At 69.4% G+C, this 13,492-nt stretch overlaps 2 protein-coding genes across 3 annotated transcripts; both read right to left on the bottom strand.

The window, feature by feature from the left end:
* Positions 1-406: 406 nt before the first annotated feature.
* On the bottom strand, positions 407-5,047 carry SLC2A4RG (SLC2A4 regulator). Of its 2 annotated transcripts, XM_075166806.1 has the most exons (8): positions 4,891-5,047; positions 2,926-3,107; positions 1,888-1,997; positions 1,565-1,809; positions 1,314-1,414; positions 940-1,204; positions 727-806; positions 407-640 (listed from the first exon to the last, which is right to left on the bottom strand). In XM_075166806.1, exons 1-8 carry the CDS (start codon positions 5,002-5,004, stop codon positions 529-531), a joined length of 1,209 nt encoding a protein of 402 aa, XP_075022907.1. In that variant the 5' UTR covers positions 5,005-5,047; the 3' UTR covers positions 407-528. The 2 variants fall into 2 exon arrangements, with proteins under 2 accessions (XP_075022907.1, XP_075022908.1); XM_075166807.1 differs by lacking the exon at positions 4,891-5,047 and having other exon boundaries at positions 1,888-2,485; positions 2,926-2,987.
* Positions 5,048-9,643: 4,596 nt separating this feature from the next.
* On the bottom strand, positions 9,644-13,445 carry LIME1 (Lck interacting transmembrane adaptor 1). Its single transcript, XM_075166809.1, has 6 exons — positions 13,000-13,445; positions 12,530-12,682; positions 11,925-11,976; positions 11,737-11,824; positions 11,131-11,552; positions 9,644-10,757 (listed from the first exon to the last, which is right to left on the bottom strand). The coding sequence occupies exons 2-6, from the start codon at positions 12,643-12,645 to the stop codon at positions 10,353-10,355; spliced, it is 1,083 nt and encodes a 360-aa protein (XP_075022910.1). The 5' UTR covers positions 12,646-12,682; positions 13,000-13,445; the 3' UTR covers positions 9,644-10,352.
* Positions 13,446-13,492: the final 47 nt, after the last annotated feature.

Raw genomic sequence — 13,492 nt, forward strand, 5'->3', positions numbered from 1 at the left:
TTCCCGGAGCATCGCCCCGGCGGGAGCAGCTGCTCCCCCGATACGAAAAATAGAGAGAAACGACGATATAAAGAGTAAAAACCCCCTCGGGGGGGTGGGGGGGGCAGGCGCCCACCTCTGCCCCCGGCACTGGGGGTCCCCCCTGGGAGCAGGTGGAGGGCAGGAACGGACACCCCCTTTTCCGAGCCCCCGCCAGCCGCAGGCACAGCTTATTTGAGCGATGGGCAGCCCCCGGCCCCGGGGGGGTCCCCGGCCCGGCACGGGGAGGGGGGCTGGGAGCAGCCGGCCGCCCCCCGCCAGCCCCCGCCACGGTGCCGGCAAGGGCGGGGGGCAGGTTTAGCTTATTTTCAAAGGAAAAATGGGAGGGGGGGGACACAAGCTCCGTGGCGGGGGGGAGGCTGTGTGCATAAAGCTTTCGGGGGGCCGTTCCCTGAGTCCGGGGGGGCCCCGGGGCGGCGGGGGGGCGCGAAGGCACCTCGAGTGCAAAATGTGCAAGAAGGAGGGAGCGCCGCGGCGGCGGCCCCGGCGTCAGTCGAGGAAGCGCTGGCAGGCCTTCTTCCAGCGGCACGCCGTGCACCACATCTCCCGGTTCTCCATGCCGTACACCTTGCGGCACTTCTTGGCCTCCCCCCGCGGCCTCCTGCGGGCAGAGGGGACACGTCACGGCGCGGGGGGGGGACACGGACACGAGGGGAGGGGACAGGAGCGCAGATGGTGACGGCTCACCTGGGGACGGTGGGCGGCTTGGGCGGCGGCAGGGCGGGCGCGGCAAGGGGCACCGGCGGGCGCGGGGGGACCGGGCAGCCCTGCCGAGAGAGGACACGGCCCCACGTCAGAGCTCGGCTGCCACGCCGGCACCGAGCGGCTGGGGGGGCCGGAGGGTGACGGTGATGCGGTGAGCGCGGCGGCAGACCCTCCATCCCCGTCCCCCCGCCTCACCTGGTACGCGTGGTCGGTGTGGACATGGCAGAGGCCAGGGGGGGCTGGGGGGCTGCGGGGGGAGGCCAGCGCCAGGTCGGGGATCGGCAGCGCCGGCGGTGCCGGACCCTGCGCCTCGGGGCCGGGGAAGGTGGGCGGCACCGAGGAGGTGGGCGAGACGGGCGTCAGGCTGGAGAGCCCGTCCGTCAGCGAGTCCACGTCCACGTCCAGCTCCGTGTAGTAGAAGTCCTCCTCGCCGTCGCTCTGCTCGAGGTCGGCTTTCCGGCTGCGGGGAGAGCGGGGTCCGGCTGGGGCGGCTCCCTCCCCCCACGGCAGGACCCCGCAGGGGGCAGCAGGGGGGTCTGGGGGTGTCCGGGGGGACCCCGCACGCTTACCCAAGGTGCACGGTTCGGATGTGCTTCTGCATCCCTGAGGAGCTGCTGAGGACTTTGCCGCAGCTCTTCCACAAGCACTTGAACATCACCTTGGTGGAGTTCTGCAGGAGAGAGGCGTCAGGCTGGCAGCCCTGTCCCCGTCCCCGTCCCCACCGTCATCCCCACCATCATCCCCATCCCCAGCCTCATCCTCCTCTTCATCCCCGTCCTCACTATCCCCATCCCCAACCTCATCCCCAATTTCATCCCACCTTCCTCTTCCGCGGGATGGGCTCTCCGAAGACGAAGTGGGTGCCATCGGGCTCGTCGGGGCCCTCGTCCGGCAGCGGGGCGGGGAGGAAGGTGCTGGGGACGTGGCTGGAGAGTGGGGGCGATGGGGTGGAGGGGGTGGAGCGGTCGCTGGGGGGGTCCCAGCTCCAGTCCCCGCTGGTGTTGCTGCTGCTGCTGCAGCTGGAGGACATGGCGGGCGCCTCCTTCCAGACCTCACCGCCGGGCTCTGGTGAGGAGGAGGAAGGTCACGTCCTGCCATGGGACACGTGTTCAGAGACGGGGGGGGACAGGGGCACGCTCTTACCTGGCGCGGGGGCGGCCGGTGGGTGACCGAGCACCAGCGGGCTGGTGGAGAGGCTGGTGAGCACCGTGGCCGCCATCACCTCGTCGATGCCCGCCTTGCCTGAGAGCTTCCTGCCAGCGAGAGCGAAGCGGGGGGCTGTGGTGAGGATGGATGAGTCCCCCCGGGACCCTTCATCCCTCACCATCACCCACCGAGGTGCCGGGACACCCCTGCCCACGGTGGTCAGGTCTGCACCCACCCCAGGGGTGGCTCGTGGTTGGGGGACATGGGTGGCACAGGGTCACGGTGGCCACACCGTGCTGGAGGCATCACCATGGGCAAAAGCACCCATGGGTGCTCTGTCCCCTGCAGCACCCTGAAATGCCAGGCTGACCCGGGGCATCATCCCAGCAGCGGGACTGGAAACCCCGCAGGGCAGCAGCGCAGGCAGCGGCGCAGGCAGCAGTACAGGCAGCCAGCCAAAACGCCGCTGTTTACCACTCCGGGGGGGGAACCCTACGCGTCCGCGGGCAGCACCGCGCCGGAGGGTACCGGCACCTGCATCCTGCCGCCAGTGCCGAGAAACGCGGGGTTTGCTCAGCTGGGGCCAAACAACTTCCTGAAGTGGAAAAAAAAAAATTAAAAAAAAAAAAATTAAATTAAAAAAAAAAAAAAAAGCGGGAGGTCAGGAGCAACAGAAGCCATTTTGCAAACTTCTCGCGCCACAGGGACGGATAAATACGGCGTGGGAGAGCAGCGATGCTCTCTGCACTCTGGAGCGGTTGCGGTGCTCGCTGGCGCTGAGCACCGCAACCGCTCGAGGGCTCGTATACGGCGCCTTGCTTCATCACCCGGCGGGGCCACGGCCGGGCAGAGCCCTCGGTGCTGCCGCGCACGGGGCAGCCGGTCACAGTCGGAGACCCCGGCGCTGCGGACGAGCGGCCAAAGTCCTCCTCTTGCAGACGGCGGAAAAAAATCCCGGCTTCCCGCAGTGAAGCCGGTGCCGGCGGGAGGTTATTGCCGTCACCGCTGTCCATCCCGCCGCCGTCGCGGTCCTACCTGTGCCGCGGCACGGGGATGTACGCCGAATGCAGCGCCAGGCATCGCTCCAGCCCGGCGTCCAGCACCCGCAGCATCGCTTCCCGGCTGGCCGGCTCCCGGCGCGGCAGCGGCTCCCCCAGGCCTGGCAGCCAGCCCTCGGCTCCCGCCGGCAGCCCCCGGCCGCCGCAGGGGAGAGGAGCCTGTGGGAGAGATGGCGGTCGTCAGCAGGAGATCCCCTGAGCACCGGATCCTGCGGGGATCCCCCCCAACAACCTCGGCGGGGAGGGGAGGCGGCGCAGGGGAGCTGGGTCAGCACCTGCAGCTGACCCTGCCAGCCGCTCGGTGGGTCCCTCTGGGGTAGATCCCGGGTGGATCCCACCAGGTCGCAGTTGGGATCCAGCCGGGATTTCCCTGGCGCTCTGCAGAGGCGAGAGCAGAGAGCATCCTCCTGCGAGGCTGCTCCCAGCGCTGTCACCCGCCGGCTGAGCGTCAGCAGCCAGTGGATCCCTCCCCAGGCAGATCCCCAGGGCCACAGTGGGGATCCAGCAGGGATCTCCTCAGAGCCAGGAGAAGATCTGACACCCCCCTGCAGGGTGGCTTCGAGGTGGCAGAACCCACGTGCCACAGGACAGCCCCGAGAGGATCCTGCTCTGAGCAGATCACCCGGGATCCTGTGGGGATCCCCACAGAGCTCTGCAGAGCAGGGAGCAGGCTTGGCCCCGCCCTGCACCCACTGACTGAGCACCGGCACCAAGTGGATCCCCCTCCAGGCGGATCCCAGGTGATCTCCCTGGGGCTGGGCTGGGGCCCCACGGGGATCCCCCGAGAAGCGGGGAGCAGCCCTTCCCGCGGGGCTGACCCAGGTCAGCAGCACTCGCTGGTCAGGTTTGGTGACCAGGTGGCTCCCTCTACAAGCCATGCCTGGGCAGATCTCCTAGGGCTCAGATCCAGCAGGGATCTCCCCGAGCCTTGCAAAGGAAGCAGCCGACTCGGTGCGCTCCTCGGGGCTGCTTCAAGGCAGCTGTGTCCATCGGCCGACTGTCAGCACCAAGTGGATCCCTCCCCAGGCAGATTCCTGGAAGATCCCAAAGGGATCCAGCACGGATCCCCCTGGAGCTCTGCAGAGTGGGGAGCAGACGGGGTCTGCTCCAAGAGATCGCCATCCTCTGGCTGCGTGGAGCACTGAGCAGATCCCTCTCCAGGCAGATCACAAGCAGATCCCCCAGAGTCGGGCCAGGATCCCGCAGGAATCCCCCTAAGCTCTGCAGAACCAGACTGGGCTGCTCCGGGACAGCAGTGCTGCCTGCCCGCGCGTTGGCACTCAGCAGATCCCTTTCCAGGAGATCCCAAGCAGATCCTCCGGGGCAGAGATCCAGCCGGGATCCCCCCTCACAGCTCCGCGGAGCAGGAGCAGACGGGGTTGCCCCGAGACAGCAGCACCCAGCGGGTCGGCTGAGCGGATCCCTCTCCAGGCAGATCCTGAGCGGATTCCCCAGGGCTGGGATCCAACAGGGATCACCCGAGCCCTCCGGGAGGGAGGAGTGTCCGCCGGCTCCAGCACGGAGCAAGATCCCCCGCTGCGAACAGATTCCCCCCCCCGGCCCTTTGCCGAGGTGGGATCACGGAAGGAGAGAGCCCAGGGAGTGGATCCCCACCCGGGGATCCAGCAGGATCTCCCCGCCTCAGCTTGGCCGATTTACACCGGGGATCCAGCTCTGACCCACAGCCACACCGGGATGGATCCTTCTCCGGGCAGATCCCACCCGGGGGGAGAAGCGGATCCCAACAGATCCCACCGGGGGGGGGTGGCGGCGGGGCGCGCCCCCGCGCCCCGCCGCCACCCCCCCCCCCGAAGTTTGTCCCCGAGCGGCGCCATTTTAGCGGCGGGGAAAGTTTCGGGCGGGCCGCTGTCAGCTGTCACCGCCCCCCCCCCTCCCCCGGCTCCCCCCCGGTCGCCGCCGCCGCCACCGCCCCCCCCGGTACCTTCGGGGCGGCGCCGCCACCGCCACCGGGTTGGGGAGAAGGAGGAGGCGGAGGATCGCGGCGGCGGCGGCGGGCGGCGGGCAGCAGCACCGTGGGCGGGCGCGGGGGCTCCATGAGGGGAAGCGGCGGCGGCGGCGGCGGCCGCGGCCGGGCCCGGCGGGGGAGCGCGCTCCGCCGCTCGCGGCCCGGTGTCGGCGCCGGCCAGGCCACGCCCCCTACTCCCACCGCCATTGGTCAACTCACCCGGGTTGGAACGCGACCGCCGCTTTCGTCGCTTTCTATTGGTTCCGTCGCGCTGCCACTTTACGCGCCGCGACACGCCCCCTCCGCGACACGCCCCCGCCGCGACACGCCCCCGCCGGCAGCGGCCATCTTCGCGCGCCCCGCCCTCCCGCCGCCCCGCGCGCTGCCCGCGGGGCCCCCCAAAAACCACCCCCCCCTCCACCCACCGCCCCTTAAACCGGCGTTTCGGGTCCCCCCCCCGTCAGTCTGGGGACTCGGAGACTGGCGGGCGGCCGCCGTGAAGTCGCCCCACGCCCCTCCCGCCAAAGTCAGGGGGCTCCCCGAAAGTTGCAGGGTGTCCCCAAAAAGTTCTGATTTTATTATTATAGGGCGGAATTAAGGGTTTCCCCCTAAAGTGCGGGGCTTCCGCCAGCGGGAAGGACCCCGCGAAACTCCTACGGCTCCTTCGACGTTACAGGGTTGAAACTTAGAGCGTTATAACTTGTGGGGTCCCCCCAAAAATGATGCCCCTCCTTAAATTCTGGGGCTTTCTATAAGTTATAGGAGTTCTCCAGGAGTTGCACGGATCTTCGCAAAGTTATACACCCCAAAAGTGATAGGGGTCCCCCCAAAGTTCCCCCCAAAGTTTTAGACCCACTGGAAGTTATAGGGCTCCCCCTAAAGTTATCGGGCTCCCCCATCAGCTATAAGACTCCCCCAAAAGTCACAGTGTCCTTCTGCTGGGGGGGAGTGTCTGCATTTTTGGGGTGAGAGAGCGGTTCCCAGCGGGAAGGGGGTCCCCGGCCCCACACGGGTTGGGTGAGTCCTGCCCGCCACGGGGAAACGCTGCCGAAAGCCTCCCTGAACGGCAGGGCTGGGTGTGGGGTGCCCGGGGTGCATGGGGTCATAGGGCGCCCTTGGTGCACGGGGTGCCGGGGGTACTGGGGTGCAGGGGGTACCAAGGTGCATAGGGTGCCTGGGTGCAGGGGGTAGATGGGGTGCGTGGGATACCAGGGTGCAAAGGGTGCCCTTGGTGCATGGGGTGCAGGGGGTAGATGGGGTCTGTGGGATACCGGGGTGCATAGGGTGCCCGTGATGCATGGGGTGCCGGGGTGCATGGGGTGCTCAGGGTGCCCAGGCTGGCGCCCACCCATGCTCTGCTCCTCACCTGCCCCAAAACCTGCAGGGCCGCGGGCGCCGGCGTGGGGCCGCCCAGGCCCTGCTGCTGTTTGATTTACCAACCCGCAGCCTGAAGGCCAGGACAGAGTCCGTGCGGCTGTCCTGGCTGGTGGCCCCCGCCTGTCCATCCGTCTGTCCCCCCCCGCCGTCCCCCCCGCAGCCCTGGGCTGGCCCGCACGGGTGTTTCCCGCGTCTCAGGGCCGTGGGGCGCTGGGGCCAGCGTCCCGGGGATCCCCTGCCTGGGGGCGATGTCCCCAGCGTGGCGGAGGGCCGGGAGTCCTGGGGTGCTCGGCCACCCCTTGTCCCCTGCCCTGGGGGGTGGCTGGAGGTGTCACCTCCGCCCTGCACCGTGCCAGGGGCCAGGCACTTTCGTAAGCGTGAAAAAAAACAGCAAACCAGGAAAGCCCCCGTGTGCCCGGCCAAGAGACGGGGTGTCACCCCGGCACGGCCACCCGCGGGGTCCCCTTGCACGCTGCAGAAAGTGGGGGAGCAGCCGGGCGAAGGGCAGCATCCCCCCCGGGAACCGGGGCACCCGCGGGGCTCCAAACCTGCCCCGGCTGAGCCAGGGCTGCTGGGGGTCGGGGACCAGGAGCATCCCCGGCGGGGCCGTGGTGGGGAGCACAGGAGGAGGAGTGCGGCCAGAGCAGCCTTCATCCCCGGCCCGCAGCTCTGTCCCAGCCCCAGTGGGCTCTGGCCCTGCGGCCCTCGTTAGCGTGGCCCCGGAGGAGTTAACGACCGAGCCCCGCAGCGCTGGCGGCAGGCACGACGGCTCTCCTCCCCCCGGAGTTACGATACCCAGCCCGGGCTCGGCCGCAGGGACCCGGGCGCTGGCTCCGCCGGCCGCCCCCCGCTCTGGTTTAATCGTTAACGCCGGCCGAATCGCTGAGCTGGCGGCTCCAGCAGCTTCGGCGTTGTGCAACTCCCGCGAGCATCGCCTGCCCGTTGCACAAGGGCTCCGGTGCCACCAGCCTGACCCCGTCCCGGGCAGGGTGGCTCTGCAGGGTGGCATCCCGGTGCCACATCCCTGGGAGATGCTCCCGTGGTACCCGGATGCCTTCGCCGGGGCCGGCCCTGGGCTGGGCTGTGGTGCCCCATCTCGCAGAGGGAGCCGGGGCCTTGCGGCGCTGCCTGTCCCTCCTGGGCTGCCCGGCTGCCTGCTCGTGGGGTACAGAGCTGCAAGGGGTACAGGGCCATGTGGGGTGTGAAGCTGCACGGGGTATGGGACTGTACGGGGCTCGGAGCCACGTGGCGTGCGGAGCTGTACGGGTGTGGGGCTGGTTTGGGTGCAGAGCCATACGCTGCGTGCAGCCATGCAGCGTGCAGAGCCGTACAGGCTGCAGAGCCACACGGGGTGCGGAGCCACGGGGGGTGCAGAGCCACACAGGGTGCGGATCCTTATAGTGTGCAGCACCGTACAGCATGCAGTACAGCGTACAGCACCGTGCAGCACCATACAGCATGCAACACCATGCAGCGTGCGATACATCATGCAGCACCGTGCAACACCCTACAGAGTGCGGCACTATATGGCGTGCAGCACAGCCTGCAGCACCGTGCACGACCATACAGCGTGCAGCACCGTGCAGCGCAGCGTGCAGTGCAGCGTGCAGTGCAGCGTGCAGCGCCGTACGGTGTGTGCTGGGCTCCTGCTCACTCCCCCTTGTGGGAATGGCACCGTGCAGCACCGTCCCCTCGCAGCACCGTCCCCTCGCAGCGCGCCGGGCAGCCTGGCCCTGAGTGGGCTCCAGCCAGCGGGGAGGAGCGGGGAGCCTGCTGTCCCCTGGGACGAGGGGTGCTCCCGGCCCTCCCCGCTCTCCTCGCTCTGACACCGACCCCCACCTTCCCGGCCAGACCAGGAGACTCCAAGCGATGTTTCGGGATCCTTCGTTCACCACCCAGTTTTTGAGCCTCCAGCCAGGGCTCCGGGCACGTTTTCCACCACCCCAAGGACGGGCAGTTGCTCTCATTTAAACGCGAGTCCGGCTCTGCCGAGCCCCCCAGGCAGCGCAGGCGTTAGGGGCAGCCCGGCACGCCGGGCTTTTCCTGCTGCTGTTGGGGCAGGTTTGGGAGATGCTTTGGCCGCCCCCGGCTCGGCGAGAGCCGCAGCTTTCCCTGGCCCGGGCGCAGCCCTGCGCTGTGCGGAAGCGGCACGGTGGCACCCACGTCCCGACCCCGTGGGCAGCGCAGGGCCCGTCCCGCCCCGGGAGTGAAGCAGCTCTGGTCCCGCGAGGAGGTGATGCTCCTGCGCGGGGCCGGTGCAGCCCAAACGCAGCTCCCAGGGGATTCGAGTGGTGCAGGAGGGACCCAGACCCGGAGAGCTGCGGGATGGGATGATGGAGAAAGGGAGCAGGGGAAGGATGAGGCGGGGGCAGCGCGGGGGGAAGCCCACGCTCCCGTGCGGCGCGGGTGGCAGCAGGAAGAGCGCGGCAGCATCGGCGCCAGCCGCCCCGTGCCGTTTTCTATCGGGGCCCTTATCTCGCAGGGGGATGGGAGCAGCCGGGGCCGAGTCCTCTATCTCGAGCGGCTGTGGTTTGGCATCGAGCGCGGGGCTGACGAAGCGGCACGAGCGCCTGAGCTGCCTCCCAGCTTTAACGTCTTCAGCCTGCAGCGGGTTTTGCTGAACGCCTTGTTTTCGTTTTTAATCTCTTCGCCCGCTTCGATGGAGGGGCAAAGCTGCCGAAGGAAGGCACGTGGCTTCCTGCCTGCCTGCCGCACGGCACGGCCGCTCTGCTGCCGCAGGTCCCAGCCGGCTCCTGCGAGCACCGGGCCACCGTGCCGCGAGGTCGGGCAGCCTCCGGCCGGAGCCACGCAAAGCGGCTGCGCCTCATCCGGAGGGGCTGCAGTGAAACCAGGGCCGCCATCAGCGCAGCACCCGCCGCCCAGCGCCTTCAGAGCCCCCCCCAGGCGCATCCCCCGGGAGACACCGGCGTCCCTCGGGGCAGGGGTGCCAAACTCCCCATGGGGAGGACAGGAGGAAAGTTTGAGCCGCGGGGTCCGAGGGTTCTGAGTGCACGTCCAGCTCTCCCGAGCATTTTTGGCACCCGTCGAGGCTGCAGCACCCGTGGGAGTGACATGGAGGCAAGTGGGCAGCAAGCGCTGTGCAAACGCCCCCCGGCTCCGACCCCGACCCCACGCAGAGCCCCCGAGCCGCGGTTTTAGGCACAGCCACGGCGAGTCCCCGCTCCGGGACGGCCCACCCCGTTTCAGCAGCTCTGGGTGGCTGCACATCCCCGTCTCAGAGGTGCAAAACCATCCCTGCACCCGCTCGCGGTTACGCTGCGCCCGACGGCGCTGGCACCACCGCGTTGCTGCAGCAGCAGCACCAGCCACCACAACCAGGGGTTCAGATCCAGTTTAAGAGTGTTTGCTCCCGACGGGGATAAACCCCTCTCAGCCTTTTAATGGTGTTTGGGGGACGGCTGCTTGCGGGGGCACCCCTGCACGTGCCCGCAAGGCGGGAGTGGGGGACGGGCAGCCCGTGCTGCCTTGCACCGAGGCACGGGGCCCCTGGTCCCCATAACCAGGGACTTCCAGTGATGGGAGCAAAGCTGCTCGGGGCTTCCCGGGGGGTGGACGGGGCCCTGCTCTCCCCCCGGGCAGAGGGAGGAGGACGGAGACCCTCGCTCATGGCACAACCCCGCTGATGAGGGGCCTGATCCTGCAGTCCAGGGCCATGGGGCTGGCCCACCCCAAAACACGACCGGTCCCAAGCCGGTTCCCATCTTGGTGGCAGCGCCAGCCCGGTCCCACCCAGCACCCGGCTCGGGCCAGATGTCGCCCTGCAGACTCCCCGATCACCCCGACGTCGGGATGATCCCCCGGGGCACCCCGATAACAACCCGGGTGGGTGGGGATGGGACAAGGACGCTTCAAGAAAAGTAACATAAAATATCTACAGAAAGCGCTTGCGGGGATGCCGCCGCGCCGGCGGGCGCCGGGCTGGTGCGCGCCTGCCCCGGGGGGCTCAACCCCCTGGAAAGCCGGTCCCGGGGGATCCCCCACCCCGACGGCAGCTGGCTGGGGGGGACACCCTGCGGCAAGGCCCCCGCGCCCGGGGGATGCTATAGGTTGGTGATGTACACCTCCAGCCCGTTGGCCGCCGTCCTGGCGGAGGCTCGCCGGGACTCCCCCGCCCAAATGTCACCGACGCTTTCGTACAGGTTCTCGGGGGCACAGGGCTTCCCCGCCCTGTCCCGCTTCCCCGCCTTCTTCCAGTTAAGGTCCACAGCCTCGTAGTCTGGGTCGGGGCCGCGGCCCTGAGCAGTCCAGGCTCTGTCGCTGATGGACTCGTAGCAGGGGTCGGGGGGGCCTTGGGCTGCCGGGGACCAGCACCCGGCTGGGGCACCCTCCTCCCGGCGGGGGGGCGGCCACCCAGCACCCACCTCCCTCGCGGCCCTCGGGGACGCTGCGGGGACCTGGGTTTTCTTCTTGGTGGCTTTGCACACCGTCGAGTACATCTCTTCCAGCTGCAAAAGGAAGGGGGGGGTTCGAGGGCAATCCCTGCCCACCACAGGGTATCCCCACGCCCGTGGCCCCCCCAGCTTCCCACAGCCCCCGGCAGGATCCCAGCAGTGGATTATCCGTTGGGGATCCCACTTTTTGCATGACTCGGGGGCCTTTTGCAGGACACGGAGACCAGCACCGCGGGCATCGCCTGCCCTCGGGGGTCTTGGCTTCATCCTGCCCCCCCCATGGGAAATGCAGTAGCCTAATTTACACCCTGCTCCGAACACGGGCGTTACAAGGAGGCAGGGCGTTACACAGCCCCCCATGCGCCCCCATCCAGCGAGCTCAGCACCGGCGCCATGCCCCATCCCTGCCGCCCCCCCAGAGCCCTACCTTCGCCCGGGGGGCATCGCCCGCGCCATCCCAGCACCGCGGGGCTGCGGGAGGCCCCGCCGCGGCCGCATCCTGCACCTCCGCAGGCACCGTCTTCTTCACCTTGCGGACACAGGCGTAATCGGCGGCACCGAGCCCGGCATGCGGGGGGGACACCTGGGTGCCGGTGGGCATGGGGGGCACTGGGGCATCCTCCCCCCCCACCGCCAGGCACTCGTAGCCGGTGTCCGGCACCGGCTTCCGCAGCGGGGTGAAGAGCAGGTTGGAGTAGGTCTGGTCGGGGGCCGGGGAGGCGGCGGGGGGCTCGGGGACGGGGATCTGGGGCAGCTCGCGGTGCAGGAGGACGCTGACGCCGGAGCTCTGCAGGGCATCGGCACCGGTGGCTGCGGTGCAGGGGAAACCCAGGCTGGCTGGCCGCTGGGCTGCGGGGAGAGGAGACGGGGGATGCCGGGGATGCTGCAAGCACCAACCCCTGCGCCAGCACCGCGCGGGCACCGTGGCACGTGTGTGCATGCCGCGATGCGCTCGCCAGGCAGTGCGGGGACTGCGGGCACCCGCCAAGGGCCACCGGCCCCCGTCGGCTCCCCCGGCTCGACGGCCACTCACTGTCGTCCCTGGCCTTCACCCGGTACAGCTCGTGCAGCTTCGTGTCGGACTTGCTGAGCGACCGCAGCTGCGTCTGTCTGAGCAGGGACTGCAACGGGGGGAATGCACGCCCTCAGGCTCATGGCTGGGTGCTGGGGTGCCCAGAGCTCCCCCCGGGGCTGATCTTGCCCCCCCCAGCATGCGCTTACCTCGTCCACCAGCTTCACTCCGTCCGGAGGGACCTTCTTCTTCCTGCCCTTGCTGCGGGGAGAAGCGGGGCTGAGCCCGAGGTGGGGTGCCCCGGGACCCCGACCTGGCCACAATGGGCATTGCCGTGTGCCCCTCACCAGGGCAGCAGCAACCCCCAAACCCACAACCCTGGTCCTTCGCCAGCCCTGCAGCAGGGTCCATGCTGGATGGGGCCTCAGTTGCATCCTGCACCCTGCTGAGCCGCGCTGAGCATCCCCAGCATCACCCCTGGCATCACCCATCCTGCCCATCCCGCTCGCAGCTCAGCTCTCTCCAGGCTGCTCCTGCACGGCCACGTCCCCATCCCCAGCCGGTCCTGGCTCCTTCGGGCGCAGGGGGTGCGGCGGGGACAGCGAGGCGGAGGGGTGCAGGATCAGGCCAGGCAGAGTTGCACTGGGGCTGCGGCCAGGGGCTCGGGGTGAGCAGGGCAGCGGATCCCAGCGGTCCCAGCTCAGGACAGGCACACGTGGGGTCTCCACGTGCAGCCACCACGTGCCACCGAGGGGTCCCCAGCCCCGTCCCCAGCGCCCGGAGGGAAAGCCGAGGGGCCGCGGGCAGCACGTACCGTCTGCAGGCAGCGCACAGGGCGCCCAGGTAGACCAGGACGCCGAGCAGGGCCAGGGCAGCGCCCGCCGGCAGGAGCGGGGTCCGCGCCAGCCCCTCGCCGCCGGCTGCAGCCATGGGGGAGCCGCTTCCCACGCTGCTGCGGAGCCGAGCTCTGGGGAGAGAAAACACAAGTCGGGGTGCAGCCGGGCGCTGCTGGGCTCGCCACGGCATGAGAGGGTGCTCGGCGGCCCCCAGGGCTTGCCGGGGCCCCCGCAGCGCAGCCCCCCGGGCAGGGGGTCTCTCCAGATGCTCTGGGGGAGGACGTGCGCCGGGGGCCCCATTTTCTGGCCAGCCGCTGCCCTCCCCGGGGTCACCACGGTGCCTTCACTGCTCTGCCCGGCTGGTGCAGACACCCTGCAGCGGGTGCTCTGCCACCCCCTGCAAAGACTTCAGATTTTGGTTCCTTTTTTAAAAAAAAACCAAACAAACCCAACAGGATTCCAGCTCCCAAGCTGCCACCAAGACGTTGAAAAGGAGATGCCCGCGGGCCCTGAAAACCCTCTGGAGACATCCCAAAAGTGCCCGTGTGCTTTCTGGGGACAGTGGGACGCTGCCCCGGGCTGCGGGACGGGGGTGGTACCGCTCCCCAGCGCAGGCTGCGGGGTGGCCCAGACGGGACGGGCAAACAGATGACTCAGCTTCCCGGAAACGGGGTGAGCTTCAGCCTCGCAGCCGCCTCTCCCTCCTCACACACCAGGCTCGGCGGCCCGCGCCGGGACACCCTCCTTCCGCAGCAGGTCTCGCCCTCTGCCCCTCCGAGCCCTGCAGGTTTCGGGCCCGTCCACCCGTGCCATGGGACCTGCGGAGTCACCGGGGAGAAAATCCCGGGTGGGGGCGACGGTGCTGCCAGCATCACCGGTGTCACCCCCTTTGCAGCGCCGGGGGGCTGAGCCCAGCCCAGCCCCGCAAACCCCACCGAGAC

This window comes from Calonectris borealis, chromosome 17 (assembly GCF_964195595.1).
Source record: "Calonectris borealis chromosome 17, bCalBor7.hap1.2, whole genome shotgun sequence".
NCBI lineage: Eukaryota > Metazoa > Chordata > Aves > Procellariiformes > Procellariidae > Calonectris > Calonectris borealis.

Bases quoted from the DNA above. Each gene is read 5' to 3' on its own strand.
- SLC2A4RG (XM_075166806.1), bottom strand. From the start codon at position 5,004: ATGGAGCCCCCGCGCCCGCCCACGGTGCTGCTGCCCGCCGCCCGCCGC. The intron at 3,108-4,890 runs GTACCGGGGGGG...TCTCTCCCACAG, and splicing joins GTGGCGGCGCCGCCCCGAAG to GCTCCTCTCCCCTGCGGCGG. The intron at 1,415-1,564 runs GTGGGATGAAAT...TCTCTCCTGCAG, and splicing joins CCATCCCGCGGAAGAGGAAG to AACTCCACCAAGGTGATGTT.
- LIME1 (XM_075166809.1), bottom strand. From the start codon at position 12,645: ATGGCTGCAGCCGGCGGCGAGGGGCTGGCGCGGACCCCGCTCCTGCCG. The intron at 11,553-11,736 runs GTGAGTGGCCGT...CTCTCCCCGCAG, and splicing joins GGTGAAGGCCAGGGACGACA to CCCAGCGGCCAGCCAGCCTG. The intron at 10,758-11,130 runs GTAGGGCTCTGG...TTCCTTTTGCAG, and splicing joins GCGATGCCCCCCGGGCGAAG to CTGGAAGAGATGTACTCGAC.